General features: G+C 45.7%; 2 protein-coding genes across 3 annotated transcripts; both read left to right on the top strand.

Annotated features, from left to right (window-relative positions):
• Nucleotides 1-1,296: 1,296 nt before the first annotated feature.
• LOC109738811 (uncharacterized) lies at nucleotides 1,297-1,775 on the top strand. Its single transcript, XM_020297912.4, has one exon. The coding sequence runs from the start codon at nucleotides 1,430-1,432 to the stop codon at nucleotides 1,661-1,663; it is 234 nt and encodes a 77-aa protein (XP_020153501.1). The 5' UTR covers nucleotides 1,297-1,429; the 3' UTR covers nucleotides 1,664-1,775.
• A 2,869-nt stretch (nucleotides 1,776-4,644) lies between these two features.
• On the top strand, nucleotides 4,645-6,937 carry LOC109738813 (GDSL esterase/lipase At5g45910). Of its 2 annotated transcripts, XR_002226899.4 has the most exons (6): nucleotides 4,645-5,017; nucleotides 5,118-5,333; nucleotides 5,415-5,563; nucleotides 5,669-5,945; nucleotides 6,244-6,346; nucleotides 6,432-6,937. XR_002226899.4 is itself a non-coding variant. In XM_020297914.4 (5 exons), the coding sequence occupies exons 1-5, from the start codon at nucleotides 4,681-4,683 to the stop codon at nucleotides 6,653-6,655; spliced, it is 1,203 nt and encodes a 400-aa protein (XP_020153503.1). In that variant the 5' UTR covers nucleotides 4,658-4,680; the 3' UTR covers nucleotides 6,656-6,937. The 2 variants fall into 2 exon arrangements, 1 of the variants encoding a protein (XP_020153503.1); XM_020297914.4 differs by lacking the exon at nucleotides 6,244-6,346 and having other exon boundaries at nucleotides 4,658-5,017.
• Nucleotides 6,938-11,244: the final 4,307 nt, after the last annotated feature.

The raw sequence follows: 11,244 nt of genomic DNA, 5'->3' as shown, positions 1-11,244 counted from the left end.
CCGCAAAGGTCATTGAAGCATGTCTCTTTGCATGGCCGCGGGCGTCGACGCCATCATGGCACGCCTCGTCGTCATGGTTGTCGAAGCATTTGCGCAATCGTCGACATAGTCGCGGTCGTCAAAGCATCGCCGTGAACATTAAAGCATGGCTCGTTGCATGGCCGCGGTCGTCAATGCCGTCATGGCATGCCTCTTAGCTCATAAGCATTGCCGTGGCCATCAAAGTCATCATGGTCATGGAAGCATTCCCACGACCATTGAAGCACGCCGGTCATTGTGACCGAAGCATTTCCGCAGTCGTCGGTGTCATCGTGGTCATCGAAGCATCGCCACAACCATTGAAGCATGCCTTGTTGAACGGCCGCGGTGGTCGACGCCGTCCTGGCATGGCTGATCGCCCTAGTCCTTGAAGCATTGCCGTGGCCGTGCCATTGAAGCGCGCACTCACCATGGTTATCGAAGCATCGCCACGACCATTGAAGCGTGCCTTGTTGCATGGCGACGGTCCTCAACGCCGTCATGGCATGCCTCATCGCCCTAGTCGTTGAACCAGTGCCGTGGCCGTCGAAGTCATCATGGTCATGGCGGTCAACCGCGTCATGGTCGTTGAAGCTGTAAACGAGCCTAACCACCTCTGCATGCCGTTGTAGTCTCTAACCAAATATCCTTAGTCTTTAGCTAGTTAGCTAGTCCACAGGGAGGTTGTTAGCCACGATTGAGTCTGCACTGACCGCATGATCAATGAAAGTCTCTCTGCTGCATTGTAGCTCGTGGTCCTCCGTAACACCAGGATGGCTCCCCCCATGAAGCACTGATGGTTCGCTCCTTTGCAGCGTCGAACGCCGCTGGTCGGCTCTCCAACCACTAACGACTGACAAAATCATGGCGGGTCCCCCAAAAGCACCAGTGGCCTCTTCTACAACAGCCCTTGGTGGTCCCTATAGCATCGAGTGCCGGCAAGGAGCGGTGGCCTGCCTGGCCTGGTGAGCACGAGCTCACCGGAGGAAGGCGCTTGGGTAGAGAGAGAGAGAGAGAGAAAGAGGAGGCCAGGAGGGGATCCAACGCGAGGACACAGCGAGATCGATTGAGCCGAGAAGATAAGGAAGAAAAGGGGAAGCGGTGCGCTGGTTCCATGGGACACGTGGCGCAGAAGGGAGGCGGCTTACGATGCGGCAAAATCAGTCGGATGAAAAGAAACGTTTCCCATAAATATGAGCACCGTTTCGAAAAAAGAAGGCCTAAATACGGCACGGGCCTCTGGTCCCCTCGTGTTTTAGGCATGGAGCCTCGTTAAAACGGACCCTTTGCTCCGCATCCCCGCCACCTTGGGCACCAGTAAGGAGGAACCGCCGTAGGTCACCTCCTCGTATCAAGTTTCTTTGCTCTCTGTTCTTTTCCTTGGAAGAACACAGGAGGGACAAGCAGAGGCATGGGGAAGGTGAGCATGCCGCGGCTCGCGCTGGCGGCCCTGGTGCTGGCGAGCCTCGTGCTGTCGGCCCAGGAGGCCGACGGGGCACGGCCCGCGTCGACCGACGGCGTCATCAGCTACAGCGCTCTCCTGCGCGGGAACAGCGCCAACACCTCCGACGCCAGCGTCCGGCCTTCTGCGGTGGCCAACCCTTACACGCGCGGCTGCAGCAAGCTCAACCGTTGCCGCGGTTGACGCGCGCCTGCGTGTAACCGCATGTGTGCCTCTTGTTTTGCTCAAAGGTTAACATGTTGATCCCGTGTGCAAGCCAGGAGTATGATGCAACAACGCTCGCTTCTTTCATCAATGCAAGATCCACCCCCTCATGTCGTTTTTCTTCATCTTCTTTTCCGTTTTATCCTTTTGATCGCTTTGATCAAACCCTGTATTCTTTCACCCCTCTGCTAAATCAATGCAAGCCAGTCGAGCTGGATCTTTCAAAAAAAAAAGATCATGCAGTGTTGTCTCTGAATCAAGCTGTTTAAACCTTGACCAAAACCGTAGAAAGCATTAACATCGACACTACTACATCACTGTTAATGCCTAATTTGACAACCCGGACCGGCTGATTTTTTTTACCAGGCTTGGACCGTTCGGTCCGGTCCATAGCAGGCCACGAGCCGGGCCAAAAGCCCGCTCGGCACATCCAGGCTTATACATAGCGATAGCCAACCCTTTATTATAACTAGTGATGCCCATCCCAACCGGCATCTGCGCGACATGGGCTCCTGAAATGTTTGTCGCCAATGTCAGAGCTAACTTGTTGCTGATGTGGGTTGGTCCATTGTTTGACATGTATCATCATAGGCTTCATGTGTTTGTTGTGGCAAGACCTATGTCGGTGGTAGTGTACAGTGTAGTTGGAGTCATTGGCTCATAGAGGGGTGATGATAATGACACATGTATCAACCTTGACGATAGTCTACAGTATTGTTGGCAACCAAGTGGGCTAATGGTGCCATATGAGGTCATGTCCAGGACGACATTTATGGACATTTCTAACGGTTTTCATCCCTTTTTTTCTTTCCAATTAATGGAGCAAATATGTTCTTAATAAATGAAAATTGCAAATCTTGTGCCTTGTTTAAAAAAGTGTATAAGAGTCACATGTTTAAAAAAGTCCCCGCTCCGCTCCTAGGGGGGCGGCACGGGTGAAACCCTAGCCGCCGTCCCCGTCTCCCCTCTTCTCCATCCACCCCGCTGCCGCCGGAGGAAACCGACGGGTAAGGCCCGTTCGGTGGACGGCGGTGGCGGGCTCTCGTACTCTCCTGCCGAGGGGACCTCCGGCCTTGCGCGGGGGCCGGCCCTAGACGGCGTTGGCGCTCGGCGGAGCTCGGAATCGAGGCGGCGGCCTCAACTTTCTGGTGGTGGCTTGGCTGGAGCGGCTGCGAGGGCAGCGCGGCGGCCGCCATTGGATCTAGGTGGTGCTGGCCACAGCGACTTGTGCGGCGGTGGATCAAGATTTGAAGACGGAGATGCCATCCATGGCGGCGGCGGTCACTTGCGGTTTGACTGTGATCCGATCTGATTCCAATCTGTAGAATAGGGACATGGACAACCACGGCTGCAACTGGACAACTGAAGGGATCCTTTTCCCAAGTTTGTCATCAGCTGATGGCGACGATGACATGGGTCTGCCGAAGGTGCCCTTATTGTGGGTTCCGGTGGCTCCTGGCAGTCGCGTCGTCGCCAGTCAACTAGCTCATAGGAGCACAGCTTTTCCCATCAAAACTGTGTGTGTGAGCAATGGACAATGGATGGAATGCCAAACATTCAGGGTGAAGACGTTCTGAGATGTGATGTTCCATGGTCCTTGTGCACGAGGATTATGCATATTCGTTGCCGAGTGGTCTAGAACACGACGCATGTGGGCGTTTGTCTGTGTTCGGCATTGTCAAGGATTGAAGGAATGAAGGGGGTGGTCCAGCGGTTGCAACAACACTTCGTGGTTGCGTTTGGTGGTGCTACTTCAGTACCGGGACTGGAGTTTCAGGGTGAAAACCCATGGTGTGTCCTTCGCCGGTCATACCCGGCAATGGTGGTATTTCGATATCGTTACCTTGTTGAAGGCATTGCATGATGTTGCTCAGTTCTTCTCTCAGGGTGAAAACTCAGGATTTAGTATTTGACTGAATCCGGCAACGGTGACACTTGTGTGTCCTTATCTTCTTGAAGACGTTGCTTTTGGAGAACCTACTCGCAGCCCGTGTGTTGTCACGGTAGTGCTTGGTATCGTTGTTGGTTACGGCGTGTCTTAGATCTTTTTTTCTTTTGTTATTTTTTCTTTTTCCTTTTTGGCTGTGTGCATCCTTGATGCCTTGAGTTACTCGTGGCATTGAGTTGTTGCAGAGGCCGGGTATACTTGGTATCATCTTGATATTAATATATTACCCTTTGTCGAATTTTTTTCCTTATTTCTGTTACAGTCGCACCAAGATCCTAAGAACCGAAGCGCTAATCTAATGTTAGACAATGTGGTCCCCATTATCATATTGGAGAAAGCAAAGAGCCCAAGACTATTGCACTCTATTCAAAAAGGAAAAAAAGATATTGGTAACCCAAAACTAAGGGCATCTATGATTCATATGAAAGGTGGAGGATAATATGGAATGGAATTCATTTCCTTCGATGGTACGTACTACTCCCTCCGTTCCTAAATATAAGTCTTTGGAAAGATTTCACTATGGACCACATACGGAGTGAAATGATTGAATCTACACTCTAAAATACATCTATATACATCCGTATGTGGTTCATAGTGAAATCTCTACAAAGACTTATATTTAGGAACGGAGGCCTCCGTTCCTAAATATAAGTCTTTGTAGAGATTTCACTATGAACCACATACGGTAGATGCATTTTAAGCGTAGATTCATTCATTTTGCACTGTATGTAGTCCACCTAGTAAAACCTCTACAAAGACTTATATTTAGGAACGGAGGGAGTATATATCTATTGATTCAAAGGGATGAAACGTAGGAAGAGTAAAGGAAATTTCCTTCTCTTTTTTGCATTCCTACTCAGAAAGAACAAAGCAAAATGCCATAAGTTGCACAATAACACCTAATTAGATTACTTGCTAAACCAGGAAGTTCATCCTAAAGACCACTTCCACAAATCATTTTGAAACCACGCCGCGGTAGTCAAGCAAGCAAAGTGCGTGGAACAGGTCGTCACTCCCCATCACAGACCATGGTGCAACATACTATAACATGATCTCAACGACGTACACGAAACCGCACCGCGCTACACACATAGCGAGAGACGACGACCTTGGGCGCGCTCACGAGCGTATCATCAATTTCATCATGAGGCGTGAGTACCTAATTGGCTTCGCGCTCATAGTCGCCGGGCTCTGGCCGCTGCACGCGGCCGCGCAGAAGTACGCCGCTATCTTCAACTTTGGCGACTCCCTCGCCGACGCCGGCAACCTCGTCGTGGATGGCATCCCGGAGTACCTCGCCACGGCGCGCCTGCCGTATGGCATGACGTACTTCGGGTACCCGACGGGGCGCGTCTCCGATGGCCGCCTTGTCGTCGACTTCATCGGTATGCTCGTCTTTCCAACTTTGATCGGATTAAACCGATCGACCTATTGTACGTGTGCGTGTGTTCTTAATGATATTTCCCTGGTTGTGGCAATGTGCAGCGCAGGAGCTGGGTCTGCCTCTGCTGCCGCCGTCCAAGGCGCACAACGCGTCGTTCCACCGTGGTGCCAACTTCGCGATCACCGGCGGCACGTCGCTGGACACGAGCTTCTTTGAGGCGCGTGGGATGAGGCACACGGTCTGGAACTCCGGCTCCCTGCACACCCAGCTCAAGTGGTTTGAAGACATGAAGCCATCCATCTGCAATTCCCCGAAAGGTTCGTTTACGCGTATGCAGATGGACTGTGTGCGGCTCGCTGCATCGTACTGATCTGCGTTGCACCTCGATCGGAATTCAGAGTGCAGGGACCTGTTCCGGCGGTCGCTGTTCATCGTCGGCGAGTTTGGCGGGAACGATTACGCGGCGGCGCTCGGCGCGTTCCTCCCGGTGCAGAAGGTGCACACATTCGTGCCGCACATCGTCGACTCCATCGGCAAGGGAATCGAGGTGCTCGTCTCTCTCAGTCCCAGGCGTACTTTACTTATCTCGTTTCCACGCGCGCGGTAATCTCAACTACCCTAGCTGCTGTCCGGCGTGTTTGCTTGGTTGCAGAAGCTGATCGCGGAGGGGGCGGTGGAGCTGGTGGTGCCGGGCGTGCTGCCGATCGGCTGCTTCCCCGTGTACCTGTCCATCTTCCTCAAGCAGCAGCCGGAGATGTACGGCCCGCGCAGCGGCTGCATCAAGGACCTTAACACGCTCTCCTGGGTGCACAACGCCCTGCTGCAGCGGAAGATCGCCGAGCTCCGGAAGAAGCACCCCGGCGTGCGCATCATGTACGCCGACTACTACACCGCCGTCACGCAGTTCGTCCTGCACGCCGACAACTGGGGTGAGTCTCCGTCTCTTGTGACAGGCGTGGGGTTCTTTTCGGAATGCAGCTCATTTAGTCTATGTTTTGCTGTTTCTTGTTACTATTCAGCATAAGAAATGGCCATGCATGATTTAGCAAAGTCGTTCTTGATGATGTCGCTAGCTTTTGTTGAAATGTTCCTACATCTAAATGCAAGAAACATAGTAGAAATTGTGCCGACTCGCTATCAAGGTTGGAAGCAAAGAACAATTCAATGACGGCATGAAATATTCGTAAACTTATCTACATCATCGCTACATTTTCTACATGATGACAGACCACTTAATTTTTCCCGGAAAAGCATGATGGTCAATAGTTGACCAGGAAGCACTGAAGGCCCATAGAAGCATGGACCCCCTTGATGGGCTTAGTTCACCATGGTACATTAAGAGTTCAGGCCTAGAGCCCAGTTTGTCTTTGAGTCCGACAACTTCATGCCCTAATTTCAACTTTCGTTTTTTTCAGGGTTCTTGCAGCAGACTCCAAGGACATGCTGCGGCGCGCCGGGCGTGGGGGTGTACAACTTCAACCTGACGTCCAAGTGCGGCGAGCCAGGCGCTTACGCCTGTGACGACCCGTCAAACCACTGGAACTGGGACGGCGTCCACCTCACGGAGGCAGCCTACGGCCACATCGCCAAGGGATGGCTCTACGGGCCCTTCGCCGACCCGCCCATCCTAGAGGCATGACAATGTTAGAACTTAGAAGTGATCACAAAATATCTCATGCATCGGGACATATGCATCTCAATTATCGATTAGAACTTTTAGAAAATAAATCATAAAATAAGGGTGTAGGCACAGCAGATATTTTGGGTGTGTTTGGTACTTTGGTAGCATGTATGGACCTGGCCGCCCAGTTGTTCTCCTCTCATACATGCTGAGTGCAGACATATGCTTAGTCCATGCATTTGCTGTTGTTCGGCACCGATGTATGCGCTGAGACATTCTGAATTGAGACTTTGTTTGGTAGCCTGCATTTGTTTAGACATGCTGAACAATTTTGAATTCCGAATATTTTTTTGAATGGTAAACAAAATTGGAAAAACATGAACAAAAATTTAAACAAAATTTAAAATTCTGAACTTTTTTCGATTTTTTTGAAAATTTTAATAATTTTTGAAATTCTGAACATTTTTTGGAAATTTAAACATATTTTGTAATTCTGAACTTTTTTGAAAATTTTAACAAAATTTTAATTTCTGCACATTTTAAAAAATTACTTTTTTGAAATTCTAAATTTTTTTTGAATTTTTTGAAAAACTGATTTTTTTTAAAAAATAAGAAGAATTTGAAATTCTGAAAATTTTCTAAAAAATTAAGCAGAATTTGAAATATTGATTTTTTTAAATTTTTTTAAAATTATGAAATTTGGAACATTTTTTTAAATTTGAAGAAATTTTGAACATTTAAATTTTTTGTAAATCTAATCTTTTTTGGTAAAATGTAGACAAAATTTGAAATTATGAACTTTTTTAAAATTTAAACATATCTGGACATGGTATGCTGGGTGGGGACGAGGGTCAAAGCGAGCATGGCTGCCTCCATGCACCCTCTCTCCAAATTTGGAAACAGTGTGTTTGGTAGGGTGCATGAGATGGGCATGGTTGAGGGCCCTTTTTTGCATCAGATGGGCATAGCCCAAGTGAGCCCATGCACCCTACCAAACAAGGAAAAATGGGTCGGATTGGGAACTTTTCCCCTCATGCACCCTATCAAACACATTGTTTCCTTTACTCCGCATAAATAAAATTTGTTTGAAGTCAAACTATAAAAACTTTGACCAAATTTGTATCAGAAGATATCAATATTTACAATACTAAAGTTATATAGTATGAATATTAATTTCATGATGCATCTAATGATATTAATTTTGTGTGAATCTTGACATTTTTTTCTATTAAGTTGGTCAAATTTTATGAAGTTTGACTTTAGAAACATTTTATATGCAAACTAAAAAATACGGAGGAATTACCTATGTTACTTTACTTTTTCCTCATATAAAGCAAGAAGGCACCAATTTTACACTAGATTTGATTTCAGTAGTTTCTCGAAATATGTTTGATATTTACCTTCACAGTAGGTCATAAATATACACATGTTGTAATTATGACAAATTTTTTGGAAATTTTCAACATTTTTAAATAAGATGGCGAGGTTTGATGTATCAACTGCACCACAAGGTTTAATGTGCAGAATATACACTCCCGAGGAGCTAGTCAAGAATATATGTCCAGTTATATGGTTTGCCGCCTAATGAATAGTGTAGAAGGAAAAGTAAAACAAAAAGGAAAGAGGAGCACAAACATAATTTTCCTCTTTTCTATCATCCATTTCTTATTAGTAAAACAATAGGTTTTCCAAGCCATGAACGCTTCTTTTGTCAAGAATGTGTAATTATATGTATGCGTAACAAACACAATACTCTATAGATATAACATTTGGATACTCACAAGAAATATCTAAAGGGGAAAGAAAGTTGTATGCAAGACTGGACAGCTTGAGAGAACATCATTACCCCAAAAAAATCATTAACACCGGGAGGGGAGGATCCACTCAAGAGTCTAGGATGAGTTACATGATTATTCCAGGGCACAAAGAAAGGTACCACCGCCAAGACATATCACGACCTTTTGACAAGATGAAAAGAGTAAAATCTAAAGCAAGGTTCCTAATTGTTACAACATAATGATGAGAATCATTTCGGAAGACTTTGACATTTATATTCCCAATTTTTCTATAAGATTAGGAGCGAGAGTGAGGGCTATATGTTGTTAAATCCCAAACCGGTTAGCGATGTCCCAAATTTGTTGCACATGTTGATAGGGTCATAGTCCAAAGTCTGAGGAAATTAGGTTGCATCAAGGCAAGATATGAAGATGCGGGCTTTTTCTTCAACTTGAGCTATTGCGGTGTTACTTTTTTTAATAGGTGTTCTTCGGATCTTGCCCTATCCTTGAGAAGTTGCTAGTCGAAGATCTTTACTTTCAAAAGAATCTTGGAAGATAATGTGGATTGGGTTCATCTTCAGCTTCGTGTCACATGAGGTTATACACATTCAAGTAGGAGAATGGTGCCACTACCCCGTGAGTGGGGACATGCTCATTTTTGGACTTGTTGACATTTAAATCCTGCAACGAAGGCAGCATAACCTCAAAATTACTAAAGCAACATGAGTGTCGAGGTTCCGAAGTGTAAACATCAAGCCTTCTTGCACGATATGTTAGACAAGGACTATGTTATTGGTGGAGTGAATGAAACAGTTTGGGTAGGCATTGGCCACAGGTTCAGTTAGAAGCCAAGTGTCACTCTAGAAAAGGTGCATTGGCCATTGTTAGTTAGGACAAAGGACATTTATTGAAGGGTGGGGACATGGTTGTTGGTTGTGTTCCAAAGGTAGGACGGGTAAGCTTGTGGGTTTGTGATCTTAATAGAGTGTTGAAGGTGAAACCAATTAATCCAAGGAAGGCATGAAATTTGTAACAACTTAAAAAAATCCATGAGTAGGGAGTTAATTTTGGCTAGAAAGTTTTTTCCTGCATAAATCACAAATTTCTTAGGTCTGCAGACATTTTTAAGCAATTAAATATTTAGCCGTGGCTCATGCATCCTCGGTTATCCAAAAGAAGGCACGCCGAATCACATCAATAGATATGAGAATTTATTTTGATAAACGAAAGACTACATGAGTAAGAAGGGTTAGCCATCCATCTCTAGAGAGAATCAACGCTCTCCAACCCTTCAGCGTGTGTGTGCCACATAGATATAACGGTTTGAAAATTTGAGGTCAGAAGTTTGTGAGGTGAAAGCAGCAACCCAAGATTGGTTTGTGAGGATGAGGGTACTTCACATTAAATGGAGTAAAAATGGTCATGATGATTTTAACATGAATGTGTAAGGGAACAAAGGTCATCTTGTGGAAGTTAATTCAAAGCCATGTGGCCAGCGGGAAGTCATCAAGAATATTTTTTAATTAGCTGACAAGCTGCATCAATTGAGGCATGCACATGGATAAGTATGAAAGGTAATATCAAATTTTGAGTAAGCCATAAGGGTAAGTATTAATAATGAAGCATTGGAGAAGGTCAACTACAATGAGGAAAAGATATAGGAAAGCGAGTCACCTTGCATATGCCCATTTTTGCAAATGCTCTAGATAACAGGCACTCCACTAAGAAGAGTTGTTGAAAGTGAACCACCTTGCCTATGCCCATTTTTACAACTGATCCAGATACCAGGGACTCTAGTATGAAGAACTATTATTTTTCTGGAGTATAAGATGTTCTGAATCCAGAGGCACCAATTTGACTGAAACCACAATTATTAAGGGTACTCATTAAGGAAGTTAGGGAGATGGGATCAAAAACTTTCTCTGTACCGAGTTATAAAATCAAGGCAGGACATTCTCTCGAGAGAGGTTTCAACAATGTCCTACAACAGATGAACCCAATGTGTTTATTGTGAACTAATAGTAGGATCATAGGTTTGTAGCCTACTGGTGAGAAGTCTTACAAGACTATTGAAGGACAAAACTGAAGATAGGTAGGTCTGTGGAATTGGAAGATTTCGCTTTCCTCTTTTGTGGGAGAAGAACTATGAAGTTTCTGCTTAACCACTTGGTGCTATCATTTAGTTCATGGAATTCATGGAAGAAGAGAAGGATAATGTGTTTAGTGGAATCATTTTTTTGGAACCATGGCTGAATTCAACTAGTCATGGCTAGCATTTGAGCTCATGGGAAGGAAGGCAATGTAGTTTTATTCATCGGAGAAGGGGGTGCTGCTCCCGTAGGAGTTGTTGGATTTCCCTGAAGAGGAAGGGTGATGTAGCACAGGAGCAGGAAGTATTTCTTTGGGTTAAGAACCAAGGTTTATCCAACCAGTAGGAGGCACCACACTAACAACGTTGACATACCTTCACACATACACAACAATTGCTTGCACCCAACAAAGGCAAGGGGGTCGTCACTCCCCTTGTTCTTGCTAGTTACAAGGTTAAAAGAAGACAATTATAGGCAAAGTAACAAAAAGTAAAAGAGCAAATAGAAAGAAACTATAGAAACATTTGTATTGATGGAAAATAGACTCGGGTCCATAGGTTCACTACTGGCATCTCTCTTGAAAGCATATAGCAAAGGTGTGTTAGACAAGTTACTATTGGGAAATTGATAGAATTGCACATAGTTATAATTCTAATCATTCATGTTATAATGTCACATAGGCATTACGTCCGTGACAAGTAGACCGTTAATACAACTGCATCTTACTCCACCCCAAGGC

This window comes from Aegilops tauschii, chromosome 3, assembly GCF_002575655.3.
Source record: "Aegilops tauschii subsp. strangulata cultivar AL8/78 chromosome 3, Aet v6.0, whole genome shotgun sequence".
Lineage (NCBI taxonomy): Eukaryota > Viridiplantae > Streptophyta > Magnoliopsida > Poales > Poaceae > Aegilops > Aegilops tauschii.
The sequence above is the reverse complement of the archived record's forward strand: the minus strand, read 5'-3'. Positions and strand labels throughout refer to the sequence as shown.

Excerpts from the sequence above, each read along its gene's own strand:
- LOC109738811 (XM_020297912.4), top strand. The coding sequence starts at position 1,430 with ATGGGGAAGGTGAGCATGCCGCGGCTCGCGCTGGCGGCCCTGGTGCTG.
- LOC109738813 (XM_020297914.4), top strand. The coding sequence starts at position 4,681 with ATGATCTCAACGACGTACACGAAACCGCACCGCGCTACACACATAGCG. Across the intron at positions 5,564-5,668 it reads CCATCGGCAAGGGAATCGAG|AAGCTGATCGCGGAGGGGGC; the intron begins GTGCTCGTCTCT and ends GCTTGGTTGCAG. Across the intron at positions 5,946-6,431 it reads CCTGCACGCCGACAACTGGG|GGTTCTTGCAGCAGACTCCA; the intron begins GTGAGTCTCCGT and ends CGTTTTTTTCAG.